Genomic DNA, 14,051 nt, shown 5'->3' with positions numbered 1-14,051 from the left:
TTTTTTCCTTGCGTTATGCGGGCCTCTCACTGTTGTGGCCTCTCCCATTTGCGGAGCACAGGCTCCGGACGCGCAGGCTCAGTGGCCATGGCTCACGGGCCCAGCCGCTCCGCGGCATGTGGGATCTTCCCGAAACGGGGCACGAACCCGCGTCTCCTGCATCGGCAGGCGGACTCTCAAGCACTGCGCCACCAGGGAAGCCCTGTTAACTAATTTTAATGAGAGTAAATAATTCATTTTTTCAAGCGTTTCCCTACCCACCTTTAAAGCTACTGTGGTATACCACAATTAAAACTTTTTGTGAAAGAACTTAAAGAGTCTGGATTATTTTTTAAAATATTCTTTTGATTTTTTTTTCCTGAAATCTAGTTGCTGTGTGAATGTATTGTGAAGGCCTCTCATAGCCTTAAGCAGCTGTAATAAACAGTCATTACTTAGAATTGAGAACTAACTCAGTTGTAGCATAATCCTTTCCTCTGAGGGTAGTATAGCATTACTAAAAAAGGCACACAAAACTCTTATTACTCTGAATGACATATATTTTGTCCTGTTTTCTCCCTCCTTCCCTCCCTTCCTTCTGCCCTTCTTTCCTTCCTTCTCTCACTCCCTTCTTTCCCTCCTTCCTTTCCACTTTTGTTTCTTCCCTCCATCCTGTCTTTTTTTTCATCCTGTTTTTTTCTCTTTTGTACTTTAGGAAATTCATTCGAAGAAATCTGCTCTTTCTTTGGATGACAGTGACATCGAAGCTCGCCTTAATAGTTGGAATCTTGGGGTAAAAAAGTATTTGTTTCATATATGTATGTTGATGTGGCAGAATCATGTTGTATTTGGAAAACATCTTCACTAATTTAATTCTAAACAATGACTATTACTGGCTGTTAGACATTTAGTGCTGTGTGAGCACTGGGAAGGACTTGGGGAACAGGAAAGAGAAATAACATTCCAAAGAAGCGTGAATGGTCCCTGCCCTCGACAAGCTGACTTTCTTGTTGGTGAAATAAGAGATACACACATGAAACAGTTAAATAAACTTTAAGATAGTGTATGATCAAACTATATAACCAAAGTGAGTTATCTAGAAAGTAGAATCCTGAGGCTGAGGAGAGAGGAGGAGGACTTGGAGAAGCAAGGTCAGCTGGGTTAGAAACATTCTCCAGGCGGCCTCAGGATGAGCTGCCTTCGTGGACGGCGGTTTTCATGTTCAGAGGCCGGCTGTGAACATTTCTGGGTAGGTAGGGAGGAGGGGGCAGGAACTAGAGGCAGAAAGAGGCATGAAGAAAGGCGTGGCTGTGACCGGGACTCAGGTACGGTTAGAGGGCAGTGCCATCAGGCTGGGCTGCATTGGAGCTTTGAATACTAAACTGAGAAGTTTAGCTTTTAAGTTTTAGGCAGTAGCGAGATTAATTTTTTTTCCCCTCCACGTTCCACTTTACATATATGCTGTTTAAATGCTTTCAGGAAGTGAAAAGGGGTTTGATCAAGTTTTTTAATCCCACTTTATTATTATCAAAATAATTTGTAACTTGAAAAATTTGAAAAGCACATAAAGTCAGATGAATAAAATGTGTGTTAACATTTTGTTAAATATCTTTCCCTCATTTTTTTCTGTGTGTATTTATAAAATTAAGATTTAAACAAAATTGGGGTCATATTATAATTACTATTTTATTATGTGCTGTTTTAAATTTGGTATAAGTTAATAATAGTTCTATAAGCATGAATATTAATGGTAGCACTAATTTTTCTTTTGAGTAGATAGTTCATAACCTATTTAAACATTCTGACATTTTTGGACATGTAGGTTGCTCCCAGTTTATTGCTAACATAAGTAATACTGCAATAAAATTCCATAAGAGTCCTTTTATACCTATTTGGTTGCTTTCTTAGGTTATGTTAGGTCTTGGTACATTGTCCTCCAGAAGGTGTATACCAATTTGTTCTCCAACCAGAAGTATATAGGACTATTTCTTACTTCTTCACTGACAGCAGGTGTTGTTAGTTTTTTTAAAAAACCCTAAAACCCTTCCTACTAATAATGTTCTTTTCTAAAAATAGATTTATTTATTTATTTTTGGCTGTGTTGGGTCTTTGTTGCTGTGGGCAGGCTTTCTCTAGTTGCGGCGAGCGGGTCTACTCTTCATTGCGGTGCGCGGGCTTCTCATTGCAGTGGCTTCTCTTGTTGGGACCACAGGCTCTAGGCACACGGGCTTCAGTAGTTGTGGCACACGGGCTCAGTAGTTGTGGTTCACGGGCTTCAGTGGTTGTGGCAGGTGGGCTCAGTAGTTGTGGCTTGCAGGCTCTAGAGCACAGGCTCAGTTGTTGTGGCACACGGGCTTAGTTGCTCCGCAGCATGTGGGATCTTCCCGGACCAGGGCCCGAACCCGTGTCCCGTGCATTGGCAGGTGGATTCTTAACCCCTGCACCACCAGGGAAACCCCATACTAATACCGATCTTTAATGAAAACAGTGCTTTAGGACATGTGACTCGGTGGTATTAAGGTCACAGTGGGTATGCATAGACACGGAGAAAGGGAGCCAACCCTCCTTTAGGTGTCTGCGGTGAACTCCACGGTGGTGTAATTTCTGTGAAGACGGAAAGGATAGGAAAGAAACACATTTCAAAGAGAATAAAGAATGCTTAGTGGCTGATTGGTGGGCTGAATAGGAGGGCGCCTGAAGGTTTGGTTGCGGGAAAATGGGAAGGTTGTGTCTGTCAGTTAATTGATTGTCCGATGGGGGAAGCATTTCAGGGGTTTCAACGTGTTATTCTAGACTGGTAGGGTTAAGAGAGGCGGTAAGATTAATTGGGGAGTTCAAGGTTTTCAGCTCCATGAGTGAGTCTCCAGGGCTGGCGTCTTGTTTTGCAGCCGCACTGCTGTAGGTGGTGGCTGTATGCAGGGCCTGGGACAGATCTAGTCTTCAGAGACTTCAGAGTGAGGGGGCTGGCTGCGCAGTGGCCACAGTTAGAAGGGAGGGGACCCGGAAGGATTTAAAGCAGTGTGAATCTCCCAGGCATCTGGGGAGTATGCTAATGAAAGAGGAGAAAGAATTGATAGTGAGAGGGCAATAAGAGGTCAAAAGAAGACCGTTTTCACATTTGAAGGGGTAGGGGAAGCTGCCACTGGAGGGGAGTGCTGAGTTACTGGTGTGGGAGTGGAGCACAGGAAATCCCTCAGAAAGACCCATTCTGTTTGCCAGAAAGCAGTATCAAAGTGAAAAATAAAATTCTGGGCTATCCTTTTAAACTTAGCTTTGCCCTTAGCCATTTGAAACTTCTGCTGTACATTTCTTAGCACATAGAGTACTTTTCACAATTATTTAACTGTTCAGAGGATTAAAATTTTCATTCATATAAAAAATTAAGATAAAACATCTAAAATATTTTGAGGTAATGCCCTAAAACTAGGACTGCCTGGGGTTTTGTTTCACATTTTTATTGTTCAAAGGATGCACTAACAGTGTAAAATATGAAAGTCTTGCATTTTTATATATTTATAACACATATGCATTAATCAGGTTGAACTATATCTCTTGATCACAGTAGAATAATTTAAATACCCAGTGTATTCAAAAGCTTCGATTTTGCTTTGATTTTAGTTTTGTATGAGAATGTGCAATGCACTTTTGTTTCTTTCTTCCTCTGAATGATCAGTCTATAGTTAGTGAATTTTGTGCTCTGTACTAAGGGCACATGTTTTATATTGCTGGCATGCCTGTCAGCACCTACTTTCTGATTCATTAGATGTTCTAGATTTTTAATTTTCTAGTTATTGTTGAAAAAATATATTTCTCCCCCAATTATATTCTTTCTTTTCCTAGGAGTGTGTTAATATTTTCCCTAGGAATGCATAATTCAAGTAGGAATTTACTTGGTAAAGCTAGCAATTAAATAATACAATTCCTCCTGTATTATTTTTTAAATTACTCTTTAACCTTTTTAACCTTTAGCTTTTGGGAAGCTTTCTTGCTTTGTTAACGTATATTTCATGCATGACTGTCTTTATGTAAAATTTTTTTCTTTTTTCATGAGCACGGCTGTGGGACCCGGAAGGGGAGGGCTCTCCGAGGCCTTCCATCGGGTCACCAGCCCCCCACCCGTTCCCACCTGGGACCTAGGTGCTGACTGAGAGCCTCGCTCCCATCAGGAGCGAACAAACAGTGGGGACGCTTTAGGTGACGCCCTTAGGTCAGGTCTCTTCAGAATTTGTGCGGGAGATCTCCCAGGACAGGCAGTGGAGGAAATGGGACCCGGCGGAGGATGGAGTGGGGGAGGTCAGCGGGAGTGAGGCCCCCCGATCCCGCGGGGAGCTCCCGAGGGTGGACAGCACCCCTACCCTAGTCCGGGGGCCCCACTGAGGGCAGAGCCCATGGGGGAGAACTTCCTGTCCAGGGCTGGGGGGCACCTGCAAGCCCTCGGCAGCTGGAGACGCCCCCGAACCCCCCCTGTAAGGAGTGAGGGACCCCTGGCTGTCTTCCCTGTGGTCGCCCTGCCGGGGCCTCTCCAGAACTGTGCTCAGTCACCGGGCATAGCTGTCCCCCCGGGCTGAGTGGACACGTGGGCGAGTCCAGGTGAGAGGAGCGCCCACGCTGCCGAGCCTCGGAGTCCTGGGCTAAATAAAGTGCGCTAGTTGGAAGCCAAGGAGCTCAAAGCTAATGGGTACGGGAGATGCTGCCAAACAGTTTTCTAAAGTGATTGTGCCAGTCTGCACCGTCATCGGGATGCGGCATGGACCGGTTCTTGCCCCTCTACTTTCTCTTCCATACTTGGTGTTGTCAGTTAGTTTTTCTTTTAATTGTAAGACTTAGCCATTCTTGACAGTGGTTAGTGGCATTGGGAAGTGTGCTTTTAATATGTATTTTCCTGATGACTGATAGAGTTAGATGCCGTTCAGTATGTTGACTGACAGTTTGGGTAGCCTCTCAGAGTTAAGTGCTTACTGAAGACTTTTCCAGTTTTCCTGTTGGGTTGTCTGCCTTTTTCTTCTGAATATGTAAGAGCTTTGTATCTGTTCTGGATGACTACTTTTGGAATATAGTATTGTAAATATTTTCTTGCACTTTGTTGCCTTCCTTCATTCTCTTACTGGTGTCTTTGATGAACAGAAATTTTAAATTTTAATGCTGTTCATTTTCACATTTTCATCTCATGGAAAAATGCTTTTTCTGTCCTGTTTAAAGTCTTTGACTATCTTGAGTTCCTGACGATGTTCTCCTATATTTTCTTCTAACAAACTCTATTGTTTCACTTTTTCTATTTAGATTTACATGCCATCGGGGGCCGATTGTAGTATATGTTGTAAGATAGGAAGTTAAGATTTGTTTTCGTCCCTTATAAGTATCCAGGTGACACTCGCATTTATTGCAGAGACTATTCTTTTCCTGCTGCGCTGCAGTGTTACTTGTCTCATAAATCAGCTGACAGTACATGTGTGTTTCCATTCTGTTCCTTTGGCTTATTTGCTTTTCCTTGTGGCAGTGATTGATGTCTATATCTGTATTTCATTTGTGCTCATTAGATGTTTGTTGAAACGTGAGTAAACCAACAAATGAACCTTCATTTGTAGTATTTTTTTCTGTGGAAAACATTTTTCAAGTTCTAAAATATTGACTTAAAAACATTACTTTGGAGCATAATTGATTTGACATTGATGACTGAATTTATTTTATGCTATAGAAAGAGTTTTGGCAGTTCTTCTGACGGATGCTGTGACTTAAAAACACTTACTCTAGTTGTGCTGCTAGTAATGTATTGCCCGAGAATGTCCTTTCCTCTAAGACAGCTAAAATATCAGATAAAGTGTCTTTCTATATTTCTGGAACCTTGGAGCATCTCTATTTGATCAACATTAGTTAGTCTATAAGGAGGTCAGTTTGACCAAGTCCTGAATAATCTCTTCAAGAAACAAACTGACAAAACTCTTTGTAACCGAACAATTAGGCTAAAAAACTTAACAAAATAAAATGTTAAAAGCCAGTTTTCATTAGAGAGCATTCAGATATCTATATTTATGTCTAGTTTAAATTATTATTTTATTATTGTGACTCTGTTTTTCAAACAAGAAATGTTTTGTCACGTGATTTATTCATGCTATTGGAACTAAATTATTTTTGGCTTTGCTTTCTGTGTAATATTTTGTTAGACTTTAATATTTCACATAAGTTCTTTTTATCTTCCATTTTGGACATTCCTTATTGTGGTATTCTTTCTTGAGGTTATGAGAGAACAAGAAGTCTTCTAAAAGAGCATGAAGAAAGTAAATGTTAAGACTACAGATTGCTGCAAGTCCATGTTACTTGTGGATTACAAAGTGGGAACATTTAACTTCAAAGCACGTCTGGCTGCTGTTATAAAATCAGAAAATAGATTGCTTATTTCCCTCAAATAGACTAAAGAACATGATCTACTATGAATAGTTCTCATTACATTTTAAAAGTGGGTATGAGACAAACTCAATGTACTGTAAATGAATAACAACAACAGGAGATTTATACTTGTTCACAGTGTTCATTCTTGCTTTTAAATATTAGAATAGATTTTTTTTTTTGGTCAACTTGAGAGAGGAAATTTATGATAACAGGATGAGTCCTTAATTTCTGTATTTAATGGCTTTTAAAGATGAAGAGGATGAAATAGGAGTTATTTTTGCATAGTTGAGAGGCTACATTGTAATTAGCTAAACCAATATTTTGTACCCTGCTTATAAATGTAGAGCTGGGTAAAAATAAGTCACAGATGGTTTTCTTGGCTTTTGGTTTTAAATTTTAAGCTTAATTAGAGCTTGAGCATCTTTGGGAATTCTGTTTCCCTCTTCCTTTATTTTCCCCCTTATATTTAATTCTGCTTTATGAATTAGGGTTTTATATGCATGTGTCTTTGAAGGACTTACTTTCTATGCTGGTTTTCTCCATTCCAAAAATAGAGAATGGTTACTTACTTTTCATATATATACCTTCAGACAATAAATATTTATTGAGTGTACTTTGCTGCCTGCTGGAAATTTGCTGCCTCTATTTTTCAAAAAGTTGTGTGTATGTAGTACAGTGTTATTTACTAAAGACTATGCTTCTTTCTCTGGTTTGATATTTAGGTAGATTTTATTATTATCTTTACTTAATAAATGTTTCCCAAAGTAAATGCACTAATTCATACACCCAACAGTAGTGCTCCACATCTGGAACACTTTTATTGTCAAATTTTCAATGTATGCCAATCTAGTGGCTGTAAAATACCATCTCTTTGTGGTATTACTTTACATTTTTCATATTTCTAAACAGATTGAGCATATTTTCATGTTTATGTTATTCAGATTTCCTCATCAGTGAAATGTGTCTCAAGTTTTTCCCATGTTTTTTTTTTTTCAAATGGGCTGTTGCTCTTTCTTTTATTTTAAAAGAACTTCTTTACACATTGTGTAGACTAATTATTTGTGCAAAAATCTCCATCCGCTTTACGGCTTGCCTTTTCAATTTATTTACAGTATTTTTTTTAGAGAGAAGTTCTTACTTAAAGTGGTCAAATTTATTATTTCTTTTTTGTTTATGCTTTTTTTATGTGTTGTTTAAAGAAATTTTCTCTACTTCAAGGCCATGAAGTCATTCTTCTCAGTTGTCTTCTGAAAGTTTTTATAGTTCTGCTTTTAATTATAAGTATTTAAACCTTTGGGAATTTATTATACATGGTGTGAGGAAGGGATCTGCTCTTATTTTCTTCCTCTTATTGAACACATCCTTATTTTCTCAATAATTTGCAGTGCTATATCTTTCATGAATCATATTCTTATATATATTTGAGTTTCTGGTACTTCCCAGTTAGTTCCTTTGAGTTATTTTCATTACTATAGTTTTATTATGTCTTGTAAGGCAACCCACCTTGATTTTTTTTCTTCAGGCATGTCTTGGCTATCCTTGTCCCTTTATTTATTTACATACATTTTATAATGAGCTTATTAAATTTTCCAAAAACCCTATTGAGATTTTGGTTTGGATAAATATAGTCACTAGATCTAGTTAAGGGGAATTGACATTTTTATAATATTGAGGCTATCCAAAAACATGGTTTCACACTCTTTTTATTTCAGTCTTAATGTCTTTCAGAAAAAGCTCAATTATTTTCTCCATAAAGGGTTTATGAATGTTTTCTTAGATTTACTTTTAGGAGTTATGTATTGTTTTATGATTATAAATTATGTCTTTGTAAAATCGTCTTTTTTCCTAGATGATTTTTGCTAAATTATAAAAATGCAGCTGACTTTTACATATTGGCATCTGGCAGCTTTGCCAAGCTCTTATTTGGTCAGCCTCTACTTAACATCTTTCTCTTTTTTGTCTTTATTTGTTGTGTTCTTTATGAACTTCCTGAAATTATTTAAAAGTTGTACTTGAATATATATTGTTCTAGTGGTCGTGGAATGTAAATATCATCAAATATTGACCTGCAGGAAAGTGGCCTACCTTAAGTGGGCTGTCCAAAAAAGCCTGATGAATCAGAGCACTGCAAACAGGGGAGTCAAAAGGGGGGCTGTATGACAGTTTTCTTCTGTTTCATGGATTTTTTAAAAAGTGATTCCTTCTGCTGACAGGTTTTGATTTTGATGTTCTATTTTTTTTATAGTAAGCATTTATGGACATCGGATTCTTTTTTCTGTTCATGATTATTTCTATTAGGTTTTTCTGAACAAGCAATAGCCAGCGAGCATATGAGAGTGGTGGCTTGCGTAGCTTACTTTATTTCTTAGTTCAGGGAGGCTCCCTTCTCCTGCTTCACTGAACTGCAATACCTTTAGTAGATGGTGCCTTCTGTGGCTGTCATTTTGGCCTGTCTTCAGATTCCTTGATTTCTTCTTGTTTCTGTAGGGCCCTTTTCTGTAGCCCCTTTTTTCTTTTTCCTCACGGACAGCCTTCCTTCCAGGGCCCTCCCTCTACTGCAGAAGTGCTCGCTTCCTAAGACCGCCTTCTCTGGCCCACACCCCGTGACCCTCTTTGACTCCTCTGTCTCCAGCACTCTCATCTCTCAGGCTTTTTGTCTGACCCACTTAAGCCACTTTCCTTCTACAGGTCAATATTTGATGACATTTATGTCCCACCACTAGTAGGACCCTCAGGACTTGCTTTTCTTCCATGTTATCACTCAGGTTTGGCTTAGGATCTAATTCTGCTGATTTGTGATCTTTCTTTGGCCACTTATATGTTATTCGAATTTTTTGTAATCTCTTTCTCCTTGTTGTGATGTAGGCATGGGTGATGGGTATTAATAAAAATAAATGCTCTCTTTGTTCATCTGTATGGATTTTGGGAGGATGGGGAGAGAAATTTAAATTCAGGCAGTTGCCATTACTTTATGGGAACCAGCCTCCAGGTGAAAGAAATTATTTTGTAAATTTCTTCTAATCTAGGTGCAGAAATATAGTTATTCTTCAGATCCTATCTGTCGCTATAGAGGCTTAAAATTTTTTTTGAATTTTATTGAAGTATAGTTGATTTACAGTGTTGTGTTAATTTCTGCTGTGCAGCAAAGTGACTCAGTTATACATATATATATTCCTTTTCATATTCTTTTCCATTGTGGTTTATTAAAGGATACTGAATATAGTTCCCTGTGCTATACAGTAGGACCCTGTTGTTTATCTGTCCTATATTAAAATTTTTTTTTTTTTTTTTTGCGGTACGCGGGCCTCTCACTGTTGTGGCCTCTCCCTTTGCGGAGCACAGGCTCCGGACGCGCAGGCTCAGCGGCCATGGCTCACGGGCCCAGCCGCTCCGCGGCATGTGGGATCTTCCCGGACCGGGGCACGAACCCGTGTCCCCTGCATCGGCAGGGGGACTCTCAACCACTGTGCCACCAGAGAAGCCCTATTAAAATATTTTTTGATTAAGTTCTATTTTTAACTTCATTGCCGCTATATTCTCTCAATTATTGATTCTTTACCCCGAACTTTTTTGTCAAATTGAGTATGGATTGTTCATCTTCCATGATTATTAATTATAATACACCATTTGAGAAGCTTTTTGAAAACACAGTGGGATTTTGGAGGAGTGGAACCCAGTAATATATGTTTGAAAAAGTTTGTCAGTTGATGCTAACGGTTTACTTCAGGGTAAGAACCACTATCCTAGGTTGAAGTCATAATTAGTGTTACATTCATATTCTTGTACATTTTGAGGTTATCCATGCAGCAAATTGTGAGTTTATGATGTTAAGAGGTTGGAATTCCATGATAATGATTTTTAATTATCACTTCATTTGTGGATCAAGTAGTTGAGATAACAATCAGTGTTTCTAATTGATTATATAGTACATGAATTCAATAAATATTTCATTGAAAGCCTGCTACATGTTAAGTATTATGCTAGGTTCCAGGAATACAAAATTGAGAAGTCATCATCCTTGCAGTCACTGAGCTTAAAGACAGATATGGAGACATACTGATAAACACGTAAATATAACAGAAGAGCCATGAGAGACACACAGCGTACTTCAGGAGATGATAAGAGGGTGGGATCAGGTGCAGTTTGCTCCTTCCTTCCTTCTTTTCTTTCTTCTTTCCTTCTTTCTTCTCTTCCTCCCTCCCTCCCTTCCTTTATTCCTTCTTACTGAATTTTTGTGGAACACCCGCTACCTACTGGGTCCTGTGGTGGATGTCGGGATAGGTGTGTTACAAGACAGGCATAGTCTATTTTCAGAGTCCACAAGTTTTGCAGAAGATAGATGTTAGATCACAAAAGGAAGATGAACCTCCAGGGTACTGCTGCAGTAGTAGGAAGTTAACTAAATTTCCTGGTGGAGACATTCCTGAACTGAGAGTCTGGAATAAGTTAACCACATGAAGAAGTTGGGAGAATGATTTCACAGGTTGCAAAGGCTCAGATATGGGAGAGAGTGTAGTGCTTTCAAGGTAGAGCAAGTTGTTCGGTGTCCTTGGAACATAGGGTATATTGGGGGATAGAAAGGTAGATATAGGAGGAATCCCAAAGGAATTTTGTATTCCAGTTCTTATTATGGAGGTAAGTTAAGGATTCATACATCAAATCTTCCTGGGAGTGTAGCGATTAAATTGGGACTCGAAGGATGATAGGAGGGTACTTATAGGGGTAGAAGGGTAGACAGAGGTAGAGAGGCACAGGAAGACCTACCGTAGGTGATGTAGGTCATTCAGTGTCCTGGGGGATGAAATGTGAGGTGAGGAGAAGTGGGGATGAGGCTGGGTGGTTAGGCTGTGAGAGGGTCATGCAGGTGCATTTATGGCACAAAGGAGTTTATGCTTTATATTTTATTTGTTCATGGGGCACTAAAAATATATTATGCAATACCCATTCTAAGAAACATACTAAATATTAAGACATATGGGAAACATTTTCATTATGGTTTAATTAAAACTCAAATATTAATGTCTTTATTTTATTTAAAAATTTTCAGATAGAAAATCCTCGGTACCTGAGACAGAAGCCTATCCCAGTTACTTTGGTAGGTGAGAAATGCATTGAACTTTCATTTAGATATTTTAAAAGAAAATAATCCTCAAGTTATTTAGAGAAAATAATGCAAGTCCACATTATGAAGCATAATAGTCCTATTAATCCTATCGCTTGGAAGTGAATAAATCACTATTTTTCTCCAATATTGGTATTATTTTGGCATGAACTTCAGCCAATTTAGAGTTTACTTTTTGATAAACCAGGCCTGAAAAAGTATTGAATGACTCTTTCTCATTCAACAGATGACTCCCAAATTCAGCCTGAGAAAATCCAGCAGTCTCCAGGATGATCAGTTACTGTCTCGAATGCATGAGAAGGAGGTAGGCTCGACATATTTCTGGTGTATCTAATTTATTAAACAATTTTTGTATTTTGTGTAATGTGAATTTTCTGGTTAGAATCAGGTTGCATGGTAGGAAGAGGTTGTCATTGGTACGGATGTAAAATACTGATGCAGGAAAGGCGGGGCTGTCTGCAACTCTGTGTTGCCCGTCTTCCATTTTGTGTGTCCTGGCCCCAGGCCTGTTGGACAGGTTGCGCTGAGGGGCTCTCTCCTGACTATCAGTTCCTGACTATCAGGGCCTGGGGGGGATGGCAGGTTTTAGAAGCAGTATCTTTGACCTCAGTGAATCCCTTCATACTTTCTTTTTTTTTTTTTTTTTTTTTTTTTTTTGTGGTATGTGGGCCTCTCACTGTCGTGGCCTCTCCCGTTGTGGAGCACAGGCTCCGGAGGAGCAGGCTCAACGGCCATGGCTCACGGGCCCAGCCGCTCCACGGCATGTGGGATCCTCCCAGACCGGGGCACGAACCCGTATCCCCTGCATCGGCAGGCGGACTCCCAACCACTGCGCCACCAGGGAAGCCCCCTTCATACTTTCTTTATCTCAGCTTCCTCATAATGTATCTTTCTAATTTCACTATTTTTACTGTTTCTACTATTTTAAATTGATCTGCTAAATTCAGCTATGCTAGAGCTGCTATAGGACACAATGTGCTATCTTTCTTTGATCATTTGAAAATAGAATTATTAAAGAGGCAGTGGTGTTTATTGGTTAAGAGCAAAGGCTATGGAGTCAAGAATATGTGGCTATAAATCCTCCTTACCAGCTATGTGAAAATGGGCAGATACCTATCCTCCCTGAGTCTCAGTTTCTTCATCTTACTTGGGAGGTGTCTGCTTTACAGGATTAGTAGGAAGATTTTGTAGTCTTTGGGTACCTGTGTACTCCACATGTATAATAGTAGTCATTAATTTGCTTTATTATTTTCTTTTAAAAACTTTTATTCTGTAAAATTTAAAAATCATCATTATTATTATTTTTTTGCTTAGGACACCAATGAAACACTGGTCATCTATGTGGTACGATGAAAGACAATTAGATTAGGAACCTGAAAAATTATGTTCTTTTTTTTTTTTTTGCGGTACACGGGCCTCTCACTGCTGTGGCCGCTCCCGTTGCGGAGCACAGGCTCCGGACATGCAGGCTCAGCGGCCATGGCTCACGGGCCCAGCCGCTCCGCGGCATGTGGGATCTTCCCAGACTGGGGCACGAACCCCTGTCCTCTGCATCGGCAGGCGGACTCTCAACCACTGCGCCACCAGGGAAGCCCCTGAAAAATTATGTTCTTAATCTGCCTTAACCATTTTCTAGTTATATGGCCCAGGGAAGTTAAGAATATTAGTTTAATTTTTGTTTAAACAGGGTTGTTACAAAGTCAGATGAGAACAGTGAATATGTATGTAACCTGTAAATGGTAATGCACTATTTAAATGGGCAAATTGTGAAAAATATTTTTGGACTTAGATTAATGGTTTTAATTAATTTATTTCAATAATTTTATCTTTCATTTTAATGGGAGGCGCCTAAGAATTTCTGAAATTTAATTTCAATTTGGGTATTTTCAACATGATAGAGTTGTCTTACCATCCTATTTATAAAATATCACAGAAGACAATGATATTTTTCTTAGCTATTCCATACAATATCATGAGCGTATAAGTTTATTTTTGTTGATAACAGAGGAGGAAGCGCTATTTTTTCTTTTAAATTTCTTTTTTAAAAAAAGTATTCATGTATTTTAATTAATTGATATTGGAGTATAGTTGCTTTACAGTGTTGTGTTAGTTTCTGCTGTACAGCAAAGTGAATCAGCTCTATGTATACATATATCCCCTCTTGTTTAGATTTCCTTCCCATTCAGGTCACCACAGAGCACTGAGTAGAGTTCCCTGTGCTATGGGGAGGTTCTCATCAGTTATCTAGTTTATATGTAGTAGAGTATATGTGTCAATCCCAATCTCCCAATTCATCCTACTCCCTCCCCTTTTAAATTTCAATCTGGTGGAGTGACTGCTGCTGATCTCAGTAATATTCCGTCGTTTTATAGCTCCAATTTAAGGCATGCAGGGTTTTGTTTCTTAGTGCACTGCTCGTGTTTGAAGAACCTGTTGAAATAAAAAGAAATTACACTCTAAAAAGTGTTTTTGAGGGTAATACTTACATTCAGATGCACCTTCTTTGTCGTTTCGAAATTCTTTCCTTTTTTTTTTTTTTTTTTTTTTTTTTTGTGTTACGCGG

At 39.0% G+C, this 14,051-nt stretch overlaps 1 protein-coding gene across 2 annotated transcripts in view; it reads left to right on the top strand.

The window, feature by feature from the left end:
- Window positions 1–14,051, top strand: part of CEP112 (centrosomal protein 112) — a 432,986-nt gene that overhangs the window by 44,499 nt on the left and 374,436 nt on the right. For both annotated transcript variants that reach the window (XM_007455273.1, XM_007455274.1), the window contains 3 exons: window positions 695–772; window positions 11,414–11,461; window positions 11,715–11,792. In XM_007455273.1, the coding sequence (XP_007455335.1) occupies window positions 695–772; window positions 11,414–11,461; window positions 11,715–11,792 (204 nt within the window). The remainder of the gene's footprint in view (window positions 1–694; window positions 773–11,413; window positions 11,462–11,714; window positions 11,793–14,051) is intronic.

Source organism: Lipotes vexillifer, unplaced genomic scaffold, assembly GCF_000442215.2.
Source record: "Lipotes vexillifer unplaced genomic scaffold, Lipotes_vexillifer_v1.1 scaffold664, whole genome shotgun sequence".
NCBI classification, from domain to species: Eukaryota; Metazoa; Chordata; class Mammalia; order Artiodactyla; family Lipotidae; genus Lipotes; species Lipotes vexillifer.
This window is presented reverse-complemented; position numbering and strand designations above follow the sequence as displayed.